At 39.7% G+C, this 16781-nt stretch overlaps 1 protein-coding gene across 7 annotated transcripts in view; it reads left to right on the forward strand.

Annotated features, from left to right (window-relative positions):
- The first annotated feature begins 857 nt into the window (after window positions 1–857).
- Window positions 858–16781, forward strand: part of Zup1 (zinc finger containing ubiquitin peptidase 1) — a 28975-nt gene continuing 13051 nt past the window's right edge. The window contains exons 1-5 of one of the 7 annotated variants that reach the window (XM_057761506.1): window positions 858–873; window positions 3208–3778; window positions 5112–5222; window positions 8757–8878; window positions 14239–14407. In XM_057761506.1, coding sequence (XP_057617489.1) covers window positions 871–873; window positions 3208–3778; window positions 5112–5222; window positions 8757–8878; window positions 14239–14407 — 976 coding nt within the window. In that variant the 5' untranslated portion in view covers window positions 858–870. Of the gene's footprint in view, window positions 874–1496; window positions 1583–1607; window positions 2270–3182; window positions 3779–5111; window positions 5223–8756; window positions 8879–14238; window positions 14408–16781 lie in introns of those variants that run through there. The other 6 variants (XM_057761510.1, XM_057761511.1, XM_057761513.1 and 3 more) reach the window with 6 other exon arrangements.

Genomic DNA, 16781 nt, shown 5'->3' on the forward strand with positions numbered 1-16781 from the left:
ATAAGTGAGCTGACCCTGCAGCTCTAAGCTGATTTTGTAATCCAGTGGTTCTCAACCTTCCTAATGCTGAGACCCTGACTCTTTAATATGGTTCTTAATATCATGGAGACCCCCAACCATAACATTATTTTAGTTGCTACTTCATAAATGTAATTTTGCTACTGTTATGAATCGTTATGTTAATAATTGTGTTTTCCAAAGGTCATAGGCCACCCCGTGAAAGGGTCCTTTGACCCCCGTCCCCACCCCATGAATTGAGACTTACAAGTTGAGAATCACTGTTGTAATCACTCTTCTCCTAGCTTTGGCACGTTATGGTTTAGTAAGGAAAAGTTCCTCAGTCTTAGGCTTCTTTCTTGTTAGTTTAACTTTGTTTATCAGAATGTCCACCTCGTTAAACAGAACTTATCCTAACATCAGTAGCTCTGTAAGTAGACTTTCTAACATTAAAACTAATACTGTCGTCCTAAAAGGAGACTTTCTTACATCTTACACTTATCTTTATGAGTGTGATGTTAAGTTAGGAGTGTCAACATAGCCCTGGCATCCATCCTAGCCCCCTGGCCTGGGAGTTGTGTTGGCCTGGACTCCAAATCCCAGCATACCAGGTCCTGACCACTCCCACAGGGTTTTTAAGTGGACGTCCGCGGAGGAACACATGGTTTTGCATGTGCTCCGCTGTTTTCTGTCTCTTATGCCATGCTCTCGGCACCCGAGAGCGCTGTATTGAATAAAACATGGGCAGTTTGATTCGGCCTGATTGGATTTCTGTGCGGGGGGCCAACGGCTTAGCTCATTTCCTAACAAGGAGAAGACTTCCTGACAACATTTGTACCTCTGCAACCCAGTTTTATTTTCTTTGTAACATTTATGGTATTCATTTCATTTCTTTTACTTGTCTCTGCCTCACCAGAATGTCCTGTGTTTTGTGTATTTTAGTTCCCAGGCTGCCTCCAGGTACAAAGAATACTTCTAGTGGGAACACTGGGGAGATTGTAACTACAGGGGACAGGCAACTTTGTAACCTGACGAAGGAACCTGGTTTAACTAACCTGCAGAGTATAATTTAGAGCTTGACACTAGGCAGTGTAAATAGAAACACGTGTTTGCCTTAACATCTCTCTCTCTCTCTCTCTCTCTCTCTCTCTCTCTCTCTCTCTCTCTCTTTCTCTCTCTCTCTCTCTCTCTGTCCTCTCTCTTCTCTGTCTCTCTGTCTGTCTCTCTGTCTCTGTCTCTCTCTGTCTCTCTCTGTCTCTCTCTGTCTCTCTCTGTCTCTCTCTCTCTCTCTCTCTCTCTCTCTCTCTCACACACACACACACACACACACACACTCAGATGCTTTCAAAGATCTCAGAACCTAGTTTTTCTTTTAGCAAATCTAAAGTGGAAACTGCGGCGGGAGAGTGGAGGGACCGGGGATGCTCTAGCAAACGCTGCTGGAAAACTCACCCCAGGTCCCAGAATGCATCACACTCCGCGGCTTCTGGAGAGGGGCATGCTGGGATCTCTCCTCCGGCGGTGAGGAACGGCTGTGTTAGCTGCGGTACTGCGGAGGGCTCTCGGAGGCCAGGGCTCCCTTTCGGTTCGCGGTGGGGGCGGAGGTCTCGGGTAGCCTGACCTACGGCGCTCTGGCGGGCTGTGCGGGAGCGGCGCCGGACGCTGGCGGCTCCCGCGGTGGGGAGGCGCAGCGGTGCAGCCGCGGACCCCCGTCTGCTGGCCGGCTCTGGGTAGCCCGCAGGGCCGGTGCCCGGAGCCGGGTCGGACGTTAGCCCGGTGGGACGTTGGCTCAGAACTCGGTCAGATTCGGGCCTTGCCGCCTTCGCCACCGCGCCACCCAGGCTACGGTTGGCCTATCTCACTTCCACTGTATCCTTTATCTGAAACGAAACTGAGTGTCAAGAGAACTAACTTCCTTCTAGAATCAGAAACTTACTTTCCTTGTCTGAAGAAAAACAAGAAAAAGGAGAAAATGTAGAGACATTTTGCAAAGCTTGAGTTTACATGAAGGGGATAATTGCCCTCGGTTTTTATTTTTAGGTGGGTTAGGAAGGCGGTGGTGTGATTGCTTGAAAGGGGTTGTTTTTGTTTGTTCGTTGTTGTTGTTGTTTTTTTTTTTATCAGCTTCCTATAAGTAATCAGCATGCTTTTAGCCCATCAAATCTAAAGTCTCGGAACTCGTTTGATACTGAGCTTCAGAGGAATGAGCTGTTAGCTAATGTAACGAAACCAGCTTCTATAACCCGTTTTCTGGGCTTCCTGGATTCCAGGAGTGAGTGCTAGTGCTGTTTTCCTACAGCCTCTCAGCTTTACCTTGGGCTCTGCTGTGTGTGTTCATTTTCTGGCTAGAGTGACCTGTCTGGTCCAGAGGTTTCCATGTATGTAAAAACGATTCAGTTTGCCATTTGTAAAGCTCGGAAGTGTTAATACTAAGGTACATTTACCCTTCTCATTAATACATGTAAGTAAATATACACGTAGACTGCACTTTCCCTTTAACCTTATCTTGCATGAACACCTAATTAAATATACTTTTTTTTCTATCTCTTGAATCAAACACTTTGAATTTTTGTTTTGTGTGATGGAGTCTCACTAGGCATCTCTGACTGGTTTGAAACTGTGTAGACCAGGCTTGCCTCCAATTCCTGGAGATCAACCTGCCTCAGCCTTAGGAGTGCTGAGATGGAAGACATCACCATGCCTTAGTGAAATGTCTGATTCATAAATTTATTTTTTATTTTATTATTACCTTTGATATGTTGAAATTCAGCACAGGTTTAATATCCTTTATCTAAAATATTTAGAAATACAATGCTAACACAAAATTTCTGTATGTGTCATGTACCTCTTGTATTTTCATGTATACTTTATACATGTATATTTATATTTTCAGTGTGCCTGTTTTTGACTGTCATCCAACCATGAGATCAGGCATAGATCCACTATAGAATCATGTCATAGCTCAGAAGTTTTGAATTTTGGAACATTTGGACTTTGGATTTTTGGAGAAGAGATGCTTAACCTGTGGTGAGGTTTTGATTGAGGCTTAGAATTAAGTATATGTATTTAAGGAATGATAAGTATACTGAATATTTTTTTTTGCCAAAGCTAATACACCTCTAAATACTCCAAGAGTGACCAAGTAATTTTATGAAATGTCCTTTTTCTTCAACTCTTGCTTTCAGAATTGTGATTTTGCTTCATTTCTAGGCACATGTCCCCACCATGCTTTCCTGTGACATCTGTGGTGAGACGGTACCCTCAGAACTAGATATGAAGGCTCACCTGACTGTTCACATGGAAGATGAAGTTACGTGTCCGTTTTGCAAGTTGTCAGGTGTAAATTATGATGAAATGTGTTTTCATATTGAAACTGCTCATTTTGAGCAGAATACACCAGAAAGAAACTTTGGGAAACTAAATGCAATACAGTATGAAAGTCCAGACAGCCAGAATACCACCCTACAGAGGACAAAGGAAGTTCATGCAAGTATTCATTCAGCTTGTGCATCTAATTTTACAAAAAATTCAGCCCAAAGCGTTCCTAAAGATGGGACTTTAAAACATGAAGCTTTTCATACAGAGAGGATAACTGAATCTAGACAGTACCTGAGAAGCCCAGAAAAGCAGTCTGGATTGTCTCCAGTACCAGGATCAATTTACGAGACAACTTACAGTCCTCCTGACTGTCCCTTTTGTGGAAAAATAGAGGGGAGTAGTCAAGATATGGAGACGCACGTGAAAACAAAACATGCCAGTCTTTTAGAAACTCCATTAGAAGGTAAAGTGTTTAATTCAGTTAAATTGTTATGAAAACAATAGTCTTGGTTTAATCCATGCTATCAAGCTGACTTGGTAACTGCTACAAATATGCTTTTAAGATTCAATTTCTGACATCTTATTCAGTTGCTTTGAAAATATATTCTCAATGGAAACCTTGACTTAAGCTGTTTTCCACCACTGTGTCTTACCTTTTAATTTTTGCAAGATTTACATTTCATGGGGGCTGGAGAGATGGCTCAGTGGTTAAGAGCATTGCCTGCTCTTCCAAAGGTCCTGAGTTCAATTCCCGGCAACCACATGGTGGCTCACAACCATCTGTAATGAGGTCTGGTGCCCTCTTCTGGCCTGCAGACATACACACAGAATATTGTATACATAATAAATAAATAATTTAAAAAAAAAAACAAAAAAAAACAAAGATTTACATTTCATTTGTGTTTGCTTTCCATATATTTCCCACAGTGGTATTTTTACTCTTAGATAAAAAAGGGGGAGTGGGAGGGATATGGGAGGCAGTGGCAGGGAGGAGGCAGAAATCTTTAATAAATAAAATTTAAAAAAAGTATTCATTTATATTCCTTTTTCCCATATTTTAAATTCATTTGAATTATGTATATGTTGTACGTATATGTAGTGTATATATTTGAGAGTTTGGAAAATAAAAATCTATTGATTCATAATACTTTTTAAGTTATTACATCTGTATGAGTCAGTTCTGGTCTTCCAGGTCCTATTTTCTTAACTATTCCTTATTATTGTGCTAATTTAATAACTATCATTTTGTAATATGTCAATAATATCAGAGAGGACTGTTTTCGACTTTTTCATTATTTCCTTAGGCATTCTCATTTTATTTTTAAGATTTTTATTGTTGATGTGTGTGTGTGTCTGTGTACAGGTGCCCATGGATTCCAGAAGAGGGAACTAGGGTTATAACTGGCTGTGAGTCCCCTAATGTGAACAGTAGCTTTTAAATCCAACTGTAAAGCATTTTCATTTTCACAATAAGGTTAGAAAGTAGTAGAAAGTCTTTGATGGGCCTTGTTTGTTTGTTTGTTTTTTGAGGCAGAGTCTCACTGTATAGCCGTGGCTAGCCTGGAAATTAATGTGTGGACCAGGCTGGCTTTAACTTACAGAAATCTGATTGCCTCTAGCTCCTTAGTGCCGTGATTAAAAGTGTGCACCACTATGCCTGGTGACATGTTTAATGCTAACTAGGAAAACATTTTACTCATATGATGAAGTTGCCAGATTGCACATAGTTCTTGGCATGGGGTGAAAAGTTTAAACATTCTGCAAATTGAACAAGCGCTTCTGCATCTCTACCACAGACTGTCATCAACCACTCTATGACTGTCCCATGTGCGGGCTCGTCTGTACAAATTACCATATTCTCCAGGAACATGTGGATTTGCATTTAGAAGAAAGCAGCTTTCAAGAAGGTATGTTTGTGTCTAAAAGTATTTTAATTTCTACCTTCTAGAATACATGTTTCTTTTAGGTTATTGATATAATGAAAAAAGTCATACTGTTTAAAAGTGAATCTGCTCTTTAAATAGTCCTCATGGAGCTGCACTGCTTTCCTGAAAGTTACTTCACAGAAAAGTTTTACAGGATGAACTGTGGAGACACCATTCAAACCAGATCTTGACATCCTTGAGCTTTGCTTGACATGGAGAACGTACATCATTTAAAATAATGCTTTGTAAAGTGTTTGCCATTTTAAAGTTTTTATTGGCAAAGTAAGGCCATTCTTTCATTGGTTTGAAGTAATAAAGTTAGCATTTAGCTAGCAAAAATTTTGAACTAAGAAGCTGCCAATTTAAAAAGCTAGGTGAATTTATGTGAATCTTACAACTGTTGTGTGACAAACTTTCCCTGAGAAGACACAGCACACATGTCTACTTACCCCAGAGAGCCTATGACAGACCAAAATCCTGATACCACCAAAGTTCACCAAAATTCAGTTTGATGAGTCATTGAGTTTTATTGGGGTTACTTACAGGAGTATGGGTGAGGAGTTATAAGAGCAGAAATGGGTCAAAACCAGCTGCATCACCCACCTTGCCATGTGGGATGCTTACAAAATCTGGGAAACCTGGAGGACACTGCCTAGCCTGCAGGCAGCTCACCAGGTTGGAGGGTGCCATTTCCTAGAGATTCAGCTGGTCTAAATCCCTCCTAGGCAGCCCAGCTAGTTTCTGCCTATGTGGACACCATGCCATAATGTTGGATGCCATCCTCAGGAACACCATATCTCTCTTTTAAGATGGGGTCTCTTACTGTCATAGAGTCCATGAGTTATGCTAGATCCCAGGAATGCTCCTATCTCCACTTCCCTCATGCAGGAATTACAAACGTACCTACAAGGTTCACATGGTTCAGAGGACTGAACTCAGGTTCTTGTATTTGTAAGGCAAGCACTTCACTGGCAGAGCTATCTCCCTGATCCTGTTGTCTGTCACTTTAAACAATAACATTAAATACTTCTTTGAGAGCTTTGCATGAGTTTCCAGGATTTACAGAAAAGTAAAGTGGCCTCTAAGAGAAGTAAACTGTATTCTACTCAATCGTAGTATTTGAGAATATATAGATAACATAATAAAGTGGGAGATTTAGTGTTACTAGCAATACCAGTGATCTCTATGCATCACACGCCTGCTTTATCCCTCACCGCAAGAGAAAAATTACTAGAACATTGATGGCAGATTATTCCTCTTGAGTGGTTCTCTGCTGCCTGCTCCAATTGGTATGTTTTTGCCTTTGTTTAGGGTTCCTGTTTCTGTAATAGAACACCACAACCAAAAACAGCTTGAGGATAAAAGGGTTTATTTTATCTTACATTTTTAGGTAACAGTCACCACTGAGGGAAGTCAGGGCAGGAACCTGTAGGTAGGAGCTGATGCAGAGACCATGAAGGTGTGCTGCTGACTGGCTTGATCCCTCCTGGCTGGGTCAACCTGGGTTCACCCAGGACCACCAGCCCAGGAGTAGCACCAGCCCAGGAGTGGCACCACCCACAAGAGCTGGGTATTCCAACATCAATCACTAAGAAAATGAACTACAATGCTGGGCGGTGGTGGCACACGCCTTTAATCCCAGCACTTGGGAGGCAGAGGCAGGCGGATCTCTGTGAGTTCGAGACCAGCCTGGTCTACAAGAGCTAGTTCCGGGACAGGCTCCAAAACACAGAGAAACCCTGTCTCGAAAAACCAAAAAAAAAAAAAAAAAAAGAAAAAAAAAAAAGAAAATGAACTACAAACTTGCCTATAGGTCAATCTTTTTGGTTTTTTGAGACAGGGTCTCACCGTGTAGCTCTGTAAGTCACTTGTGTAGATCAGGCTAGAACTCATAGAGCTCCACCTGCATCTGTCTCCCAAATGCTGGGTGGGATTAAAAACATGCAGCACCATACCCGGTCTACAGGTCAATGTAGTTTTGTTTTGTTTTGTTTTTTGTTTCTTTTTCAAGACAGGGTTTCTCTGTGTAACTTTGTGCCTGTCCTAAAACTAGCTCTTGTAGACCAGGCTGACCTCGAATTCACAGAGATCTACCTGCTTCTACCTCTCGAGTGTTAGGATTAAAGGCGTGCGTCACTCGTCTGGTTTATAGATCAATCTTATGGAGGCATTTTCTCAGTTTATAGTTCCTCTTGCCAAATGGCTCTAGCTTGCTAGCTTGCATCAAGTTAATATAAAACTAGCCACCTAGCTATCTTTATTTATTTATTTATTTATTTATTTATTTATTTATTTATTTATTTTTGAGTACTATTGTAAGGGAATGCTGTGAAAAGGTGAGCCCTTGAAAGCTGAATGTCTGCTATTCTTCCTTTATGGGTAGGCTTTGTATTGGCGCATGTATTCTATAAACCAAGGCAGATAATCTCAGGATATGTTCAAAATCAGTTGTGAATTACATCACCAAGAATATAAGGGAGCCTCAAATAGGAAGAGTAGCAATAGCTGGGAGGTTTGGAAGAAAAAAATGTTCAGTTTTGGAATTAAATAATCAGGTTTGTGGATTGTAATGTCTCTGGATTGAGGAATACCTTGAAGACTGTTAAACTATTCTGTCTGTTTCTCTGCGGATGTTTCCAAGGGAAATGTGTATGTGGGCAAACTGAATAGTGAAGATTTATATTCAGCGTGGGGAGGTAGCATCCAGTTTAGTTGGATTCTAGATGGACCAAGACAGTTGTAGAAGGGGCAGACTCACTTTGGCTCTTCCTTTTGGATTGGGTCTTGTTTTTCCTGCTGCTGCTCTTTGCTTTTCGACTCTAGATAGAGTGTTTGATCTTTGGACTCTGGAACACTTCAAATTGGGATTTTATCCTTTCTAAACTGGAGCTGGCATTTCCAGCTTCTTGGTCTGACTCTCACTTCTAATCTTTGTTTCTCTGACTATCATCAGGAACTTTTCCCCTCTGTTATTATGTGACCTAAACCCCTCATGACTCATGATATTTAATGATGTTCTCTTTGTCTCTTTATCTCTGTTTCTCTGTCTCATTCTGACTGTATGTGTGTCTGTCTCAGTGTGCTTGTGTGTGGTGTTTCTGTCTTGCCCTTAGTCCTATTTCACTGGAAAACCCTGAAAAATAAAGAACTCTAAGAAACAAGATACTGTACAGAAGCCACTAATAAAAGAATCTTCAGTTTCTCTGGGAAAGAGGAAGCAAGTCATTATCCTATAAAATTATCTTGCTTGGGTAAAACTAACTGTAGTGAAATAGTTGGAGCTAGTGAATGTATAGTTTGTATTTTTTATTACTTTCTTTTTTATATTTCTTTCAAAAGTGAATCTCCATTAGTTGTATTCAGAGCCATCAATAAAAAGTGTCACTTAATCTTTTGATTTTTTTTTCTCAGCCCATAATACTTCATAAACTGTCAGGAAGGTGATATCACTTAGTCAATGAGAAGTGCTTGTTGCAGCCTGAGCACTTAGTGAATGTCGCTTGTACTCTCTGACAGGTATGGACAGAGTCCAGTGTTCTGGTGATCGAGAATTAGCTCACCAGCTTCAACAAGAAGAAGACAGGAAGAGGAAATCCGAAGAATCAAGACAAGAAAGGGAAGAGTTCCAGAAGTTGCAGGTACAAAAATTAATAGCAGTTTTATTGAGTAGAGTTCTTATTTCCCAAATATATTTTAGAGATGTTAACTTATGTCTGAAGATATGACTCCACCATTAGAAGGTTAAAGCTCACAGCCAAAAAGATTTCTACCTAGCCTGTCCATGTTATGTTAAAAAATATTTTTATCTGTGTCCTCTATAGTTTGTTGGGATGGGGGACACAGTTCTCCAAAGCTGGAGAGATGTGTTAGGAGGACTTGCTGCTCCAGCAGAGGGCTTGAGTTCATTTCCCAGCCCTGACGTCAGACAGCTTATACCTGCTTATAATTCCAGCTCCAAGTGATCTGTTCCCTCTTCTACCTTCACAGTCACAACCCCCCATCCCCACTAAATAAAGAAAAGGAAGAAAGGAAGAAAATGTAGCCCCTCTTGACTGTATATGTGGCCCATGCCTTTACTCCCAGCATTAGGGAGACAGAGGAAGGTGAATAAATCTCTTGAGTTTGAGGTCAACCTGGGAACCATTTCAAAAAACCTCAAAATAAAACAAAACAGTGTAACCATCTGTTCAGATATTAGAATAATCATTTCAGATAAAATATGTGAAAAATTTTACAGAAAACAAACAGAATTTTGTTTTCATTTTTCTTTCTCTCGTGTGTTTAAATGAAGAATGAAAATAAAGTGTTTTGTTCCATGTTAGATAGCTATCAGGTAGAAAATTGTGCACATAAAACTATGCAAGTGACGGGCAGACTGTGACACTATACTGAGAATCTGTCTGTCTGCTTAAAATTATTGTGTATCTCTCTGTTGACTGAGATTTCTGTCCTTCCCAGTTCCCACAGTCATTAAGTCCCAAAGAAATCACACAGAGGTCTACATTAATCATAAACTGATTGGCCCATTAGCTCAGGTTCTTATTAACTCTTATAACTTACAATAGCCCATTATTCTTATCTGTGTTAGCCACATGGCTCAGTTCCTTTTTAAGCAGTGTAGTCACATCTTGCTTCTTCTGTGTCTGGACAGGACTGCTGAGGGAGCTTCCCTCTTCCCAGAATTCTCCTGTTCTCATAGACCCACCTTTACTTCCTGTCTGGTTGTCCCGCCTATACTTCCTGCCTGGCTACTGACCAATCAGCATTTATTTAACATATAATTGACAGAATACAATTGTCCCACACCATCTCTCCTTAGTCTTAAGTTCCTTTAAGGATCACAACCTCTGGACTGGAGAGAAAGCCCAGAAATTAAGAGCACTGACTACTATTCCAGAAAACCCAGATTTGGTTCCCAGTACCTACATGGCAACTCACAATTTCAGACATTTTTATTTAACGAAAGTTCAGAGGTTGGTGTTTCATGGTATCTGAGGGCACATTTTTCTCATATGAATGTAGTCTCTGTTGGATTAAACTTGCAGCATCTGAGGATGTTTAGTGCATTAAACTTTTTAATACATGTTTTCCTTTTTCATTTCTAGTTTGTAGACTATAATTATTTGTGTTGATAATGCATGTAGAGTTTTTAAATGCCATTTATATGTGTTAATAGAATAGTTAAATATAAAGGTTTATGAGTGAATATATCTGAAAATGTTCCCTAATTTACATACATCTGAAAGCCTTTTTCCTCAGACATCATACATATAACTATTTTTCCTTGAACTGTGTTTTGGAAATCTAATTTAGGATTTTCACCACTTCACAATTACCAATTATTCATTTATTTGCAAAATTTCTTTCATATCAGATTTGAGACGAATAAGAAAAATTGTTTTTTTAAGTCTTTTTTTGTTGTTTTTACTTTGCATACTAGTTGTACAGCACTACAGTTGTAGTTGTCTACAGAAACAACTTAAGGGAAGGATGACTTATTTGAGCTCCTAGTTTTAGACCATCATGGTAGGAAACACATGGGAAAGGCATTCACATGACAGTGAGCCAGGAAGCTGATGGTACGACAGCAATCAGGCCAGAGAAGCATAACTTCCCATTCGTCCACAATATCCCCAAATAGCACCTTGGCCTGGGACACAGGTATTCAGAACATGGCCTCTTGTTTCCTGTTCAAAATGTAATACCATAAAAAGGTCCAATGACTTTTGAATATCAGCAATAAGAAAGTCCCTAACATTTAAAGAGCTTTGTTACTGTATTAGTTACTTGCTGCTGTGATCAAATGCACAGCAAGAAGTACCATAAAGGAGAGGCATTTATTTGCCTGACAGTTGGAGGGGCTGCAGTCCATTATAAGCAGGAAAGACATGGCAGGGAGAATGGGAAGTAGCTGGTTACACTGCATCCACAGTCAAGGAAGCAGCAAAATGGTTACAGGTTTCAGTTCACTTCTTCCTTTTCATTCAGTGTGGAACCCTAACCAATAGGATGGTGCCCTACACATTCAAAGTGGGTTTCCCATTCAATTAACCAAATCTATAAGCTCTCTCATTTTCCCTGTTTTTTTTTTCATATTTTTTTAATTTTTTTTTATTTGTATGTGTGTATGTTTGTGTGTTCTTGTACCCAGTGCCATAGAATATATGTGGAAATCAGAGAACACCTTTGGGGAATCCGCTCTCCTTCTCCACTTTGGGTTTCAGAGATCTAATTCAGGTCATCAGCCTTGCATTGCAAACACTTTTTCTCTCTGAGCCATTCCACCAGTTCTCCATGCTGATTCTAAATCTCTTCAAGCTGACAGTCAAAATAAGCCATTGCAACTCTGCCATTTGTCATCAACATCCAAACTATTAAACCATAGTTTTCAAGTTCAGAGTCTTTTGTGAGGATCATACAATCTTATAGCTGCAAGCCTCTATAATATTACAAAACAAGTTTCATGCTTCTACCATATGGTGACACAGAGTGGATATTCTCATTCTAAAAAGGAAAATGGATACACAGCAAAAGAAATAGATCAAAGCAAAACATAGCCCAGCAGACCGAGCACCGAATCCTGTAGTTCTATGTTAGGCATCTGGGATGATGGAATCACTGAGCTCCAAGGGCATAAGTAGTCCTGTCTTTCCAGTTCTGCTGCCTGTAACATTAATAGCCTTTCTTTTGGTCCTTTTCACTCTGTTCCTACAGCTTTCCTCAGTAGATGTCCAATGCTTTTGTCATCTTCAGCATTCTATGATCTCTATTCCAACTTGTGCTCTACCTTCACAGCTTTACTCACTGAGCTCTTGGGGCCTCCTTGGTGGACTGTGCTGTGGAAGGACCTTGTCACACATTTGTGGCTTCAGTGGTTCTCTAGAACCATGATGCAAGACCCAGTGAGTCTTGCTCCTTTCATGCCTGCAAAATTGGTGCCACTTTGACAACACTCAAATTTGGTTACTTTCTTGGGATGGAGCCTTGCCCCTTGGACTATAGCTGCGTTTGACCTTGTGTGCCAACCATGGAAATTTTTGATTATGGAACCTGTCAGTGGCATTTTCAGTTTAGGCCCTCTTTTCAAATGAATCACTCTTTTCATTAGAGTCTTTAGTGGATATAATTAAGGTACCTTTCCTGTTGTCACAGGATATATTTCTCTCATTTGTGCTTATCTATTTAACAATTATCTTAGTCATTGTTCTACCAGTAAGAGACACCATACCAAGGCAACTCTTATAAAAGAAAGCATCTAACTGAGGCCTTGTTTACAGGTTTTCAGAAGGTTAGTTCATTATCATGGTGGGGAGTACGTCAGCAGGCAGGAAGACATGGTGCTAAGAGTGGGAGCTGGGAATTTGCCTTGATCAGCAGGTAGCAGGCAGAGAAAAAAAGCCTGGGCCTGGCATGGACTTTTGAAACTTCCAAGTGTACTCCAAATGAGACACTTCCTTCAACAAAGCCATGCTTACTCCAAGAAGACTGTACCTCCTCATCCTTCTCAAATGGTTCCACTAAATGGGGACCACGTCTTTAAACATAGAGCCCATAGGAACCATTCTACCCCAATAATTACTGCTGCTTTAAAAAATAAAAATTATCTGTGGGTATGAGGGTGTACACATGTCCTGGTAGGCCTGTGGAAGTAGGAAAATTTCTGAAAGTTGGCTCTCTCCTTCCAATATGTGGGTCTCAGGGTTTGAAGTCAGGTAACCAGGTTTCAGAAGCAAATAACTATCACACTGTGCAGCTGCTTTCATACCTGCTTTGTCTATAACCTTAACACTTTACCACTTCACATTTTCAGCTTTCTGGTCTACCTTGTACTCTACTGTAAACCTGCATAAGGGTTATAGCCTGTAATCGTGATGCAGTCTGAATGTTATCTTGAGATTTCCTTACCAATCTTCTACTTCTTCAGCCTCTGAAGTTCTTAGGACACAAGCAGAATGAAGCCAGATTCTTGCCAGAATGAAGGCCAAATGACTTCTAGCCCAGTTTGCCTGTGAAACCTCCAATCAGGCCTCCACTCTTCACATTGTCCTAGCATCCTGGTCTCCCCACTCTATCAGAATGGCCCCTTAAGCCCTGCTTACAGAATTCTAGGGCCTTTTGAGCCTGGAGTTTCAAACTCTTCCACAGTACTCCTCATAAACAGGTTTCAATGGCATAAGAACTCTCCGGACAGGTTGACTACAGTAGAAACCCACTCCTTAGTAAGTTTTTTTAGACCTTAGTTGTTGCTTTGATAGAATAAGTGTCAAGAAGCACTTTATGGAAGGAGGGTTTATGTATAGCGCGAGGAAGAATGCTGGTCACATTGCATTTACAGCCAGAAGCAGGAACAGATGAGCTACTTTATCCTTTCTATTCAGTCTGTGAGTAGCTATGGGATGCGCCATTTTTAGGGTGGGTTTCCCATCTCTATTAGCTCAATCTAGACAACCCACAGACATACCCTAAAATGTTCCTGTGGTAAATTTAAGTCACCTCAACCCTAATAAGATTAACCATGACAAAGATGTAACTTTTTAAGTTGTTTAGATCTCAGGAAGTTTATCCATAAGGCATTTTATACATTTGAATGTCTCAGTACAGTTTGCAAAAACACAGCTCACTTACTCTGTAGCATGATTGATTGATTTGAAGACAAAGTGTGACTTTGTGGATGAGTGTTGGGACAGAATCGCAAATTTCCTTTACAAACTGTATCTTGAGAATTCTGCCTTTAGCAGAAAGATAGTTCTTTCATTCCAATACTAGAAGGAAAGCAACTAATTATTTCTTAGAGCTGCAGAAGCTTACAGAGAAATAGCTAGTTATTAAATTATGGATATGTGGTTTAATTATTATGAAAATCTTAACATTTACTTGTATGAAAAATCCATTAGCCAGACTATTTTAATATACATTCCCCCCAAAAAATAAGTTGAAAGTTTCCATTTGCTTGAAGAACAGGGATATAAAAATAAGTTATTTGTTTTATGTTTAACAGCGGCAGTATGGTTTAGATAATTCTGGTGGATACAGACAACAGCAGCTACGGCACATGGAGATAGAAGTAAACAGGGGAAGAATGCATCCCTCTGAATTTCACAGCAGAAAAGCGGATTTGATGGAATCAATAGCTATTGGTATTGATGATGGAAAAACGAAAACTTCTGGTGAGTGCTTGAAAATACAAGTTGCAGTTTACTGTTGTACATGCCACTGGAGTAATAAATTTAGTGTTGCATACGTCACTGGGGTAATACAGTCATTTGAATTTGCTGGATTTTTTTGTCAACAGTTAATGTAGTTTGAGGTGAGATTGTATTTCACGTATTTAGTTTTCCAAATATTTAAAACTAAACTCCTATTTTTATAGTAAATAATTCATTTAAAATAATTTTCTCTTGTATTAACTCACAGCAATGGGAAATGAACCTTTAGGTTTTTTTAAACATTTTATTAGCATATGTTAATGTTTATTTGGCTTTGGTTAAGGGTTACTTGTAAGAACATAAATGAAGGGTCAGAAAAAAAAGATACGTGTTTCACCACTTCCCCACCCTAGTAACCATTATCTTCCTATAGATCTGAGGGAGGTGAGGGCCTCATGAGCTCCTATCCTGTAATGGTTTAATGTCTATAAATCGTCAGAGATGGGTGTGTCCTTGTGACCACCCCTCTCCTCTCTGAGAGAGTTTTGGTGTAACATGATCGGCCAGGCCTGCTTGTTGTTGTTTTTTGCCCTGCCGGGTACCCCACAACTGTTTAGCCCCAAAGAAAAATCACACATAGATCTCTATAAGTTATAAAGCTGATTGGCCCATTAGCTCTAGCTTCTCACTGGCTAACTCTCACATCTTGATTAACCCATTTTTCTTATCTATGTTGGCCATGTGTCTCAGTACCTTTTTTCTGTGGGGCAGATCACATCCTGCTGCTTTGGTGGTCTGGGCAGGAGTGGGAGGAATCAATTTCCTCCTTCCCAGAATTCTCCTGTTTTCATTATATCATTTCTGCTTCCTGTCTGGTTTTCCCACCTCTACTTCCTGCCTGGCCAATCAGCATTTATTTAAAACATGATTGACAGAATACAGACAATTTTCCTGCACCATTTTGGTAACCTGAGTACTGTTCAGATAGTCTTTGCTACTTAGGTTGAAAGCCAGAAACCCTTCCGTGCCCCCTCTTCCTTAATGTTTCCTGAGCCTTGGAGGGGTTGATGTAGCTATCCCATTTAGGACTGAATATCAAATAGTCATTTATTCTCACTAAGTTCTTTGACCAGTTAAAGACACCCACTACCAAACATTAATCTATGGATAAACATTTAGAAGGCAATTTGATAGGCATAGCATGTCAGTTTGGCAGACTATAATAGCTTTCCCACTAAGGCTGATAACTTACCTACCCAGGGGCCTTTTGACAGTGTTTACAAGCACCAGATGAGACTTCCCTCCTGTACATAAACCATTAATCCATTCAGAAAATGCTTGGTTACCCCAAGCCTTTAGATGAAATTATGGGTTGTTTGAACAAACATAATATAAGCCATCTGCAGAATTTTACATCTTTTAGAACCACCTTAATGAAAAAAAAATCCATATAATTATAAAAGCATTTCTTTCAGGTTGTGGTGGATTTCAAGTTGAAAATATTGTAAGTTGAAATAGTGTTTTATATATATGCCTAAATTACTGGACACCATAGCTTATCAAGATGTTACACTGTGTTCTTTCTCCAGCTGCCTTCCTAATGTGGTGACTGACTGGGAACACTCTGTAGAAAATAACTTACTACATATCCTATCCATAGCTCAGGAGCACTTCAATTGTCAAATCATAGTTTCTGCTGAGCATATGGCTTTTGCAGTAAAGTTTTAACAACAAAAACAACAAGAACAAAAAGCCCTGTTGAACTTAAGTCTAAATTCCATCCTCTAATAGTTTAAGCCCAGTATCTATAGCACTATTTCAACAAATTTTGAGTATTAAGAGGGGTTTTTCCATAGTGTAATGGTTATGTTCAACTCACAAGAACAATTAATTGAAATATTTTATGTTCTTTGTAAAATTTGTTTCCAAAGTCTTCCAAATTCGTTATATATTTCATCTTGACAGCATATTTAATTAAATATGCAGCAGTTCAGATGCTCAGTAGCCTCTTGTGTGGTGGCCACCCTATGGCTCATGACATTTTTGATACTAAAAGCTTTGTATACATCATTTCTTCTGGGCCCAAATGAACATTCTTATGAACTTGATATTTTCAGTATATACGACTTTTCTAGGACTTGCATATTCCACTAGCTGTAGGGCTAGGTAGCTGCTATTAACAATCAGGTCTGTCTTATTCATGATGGTATATGTCTTTTTCTGGCAAGTTTGTTTGTTTTTGTATGTTTGCTAGGGTACTACCACAGTTTATATGAAAGATTTGAAGTTCTACAACTTGGTCTTTTTTTTTTTTAAAGACATGATCTCTCAGGTCTAGAGAGATGCCTTAGTATTTAGTAATACTGCTGCTCTTTGAGAGAATCAGGTTCAACTC

The sequence above is a fragment of the Chionomys nivalis genome, chromosome 2 (assembly GCF_950005125.1).
Source record: "Chionomys nivalis chromosome 2, mChiNiv1.1, whole genome shotgun sequence".
Lineage (NCBI taxonomy): Eukaryota > Metazoa > Chordata > Mammalia > Rodentia > Cricetidae > Chionomys > Chionomys nivalis.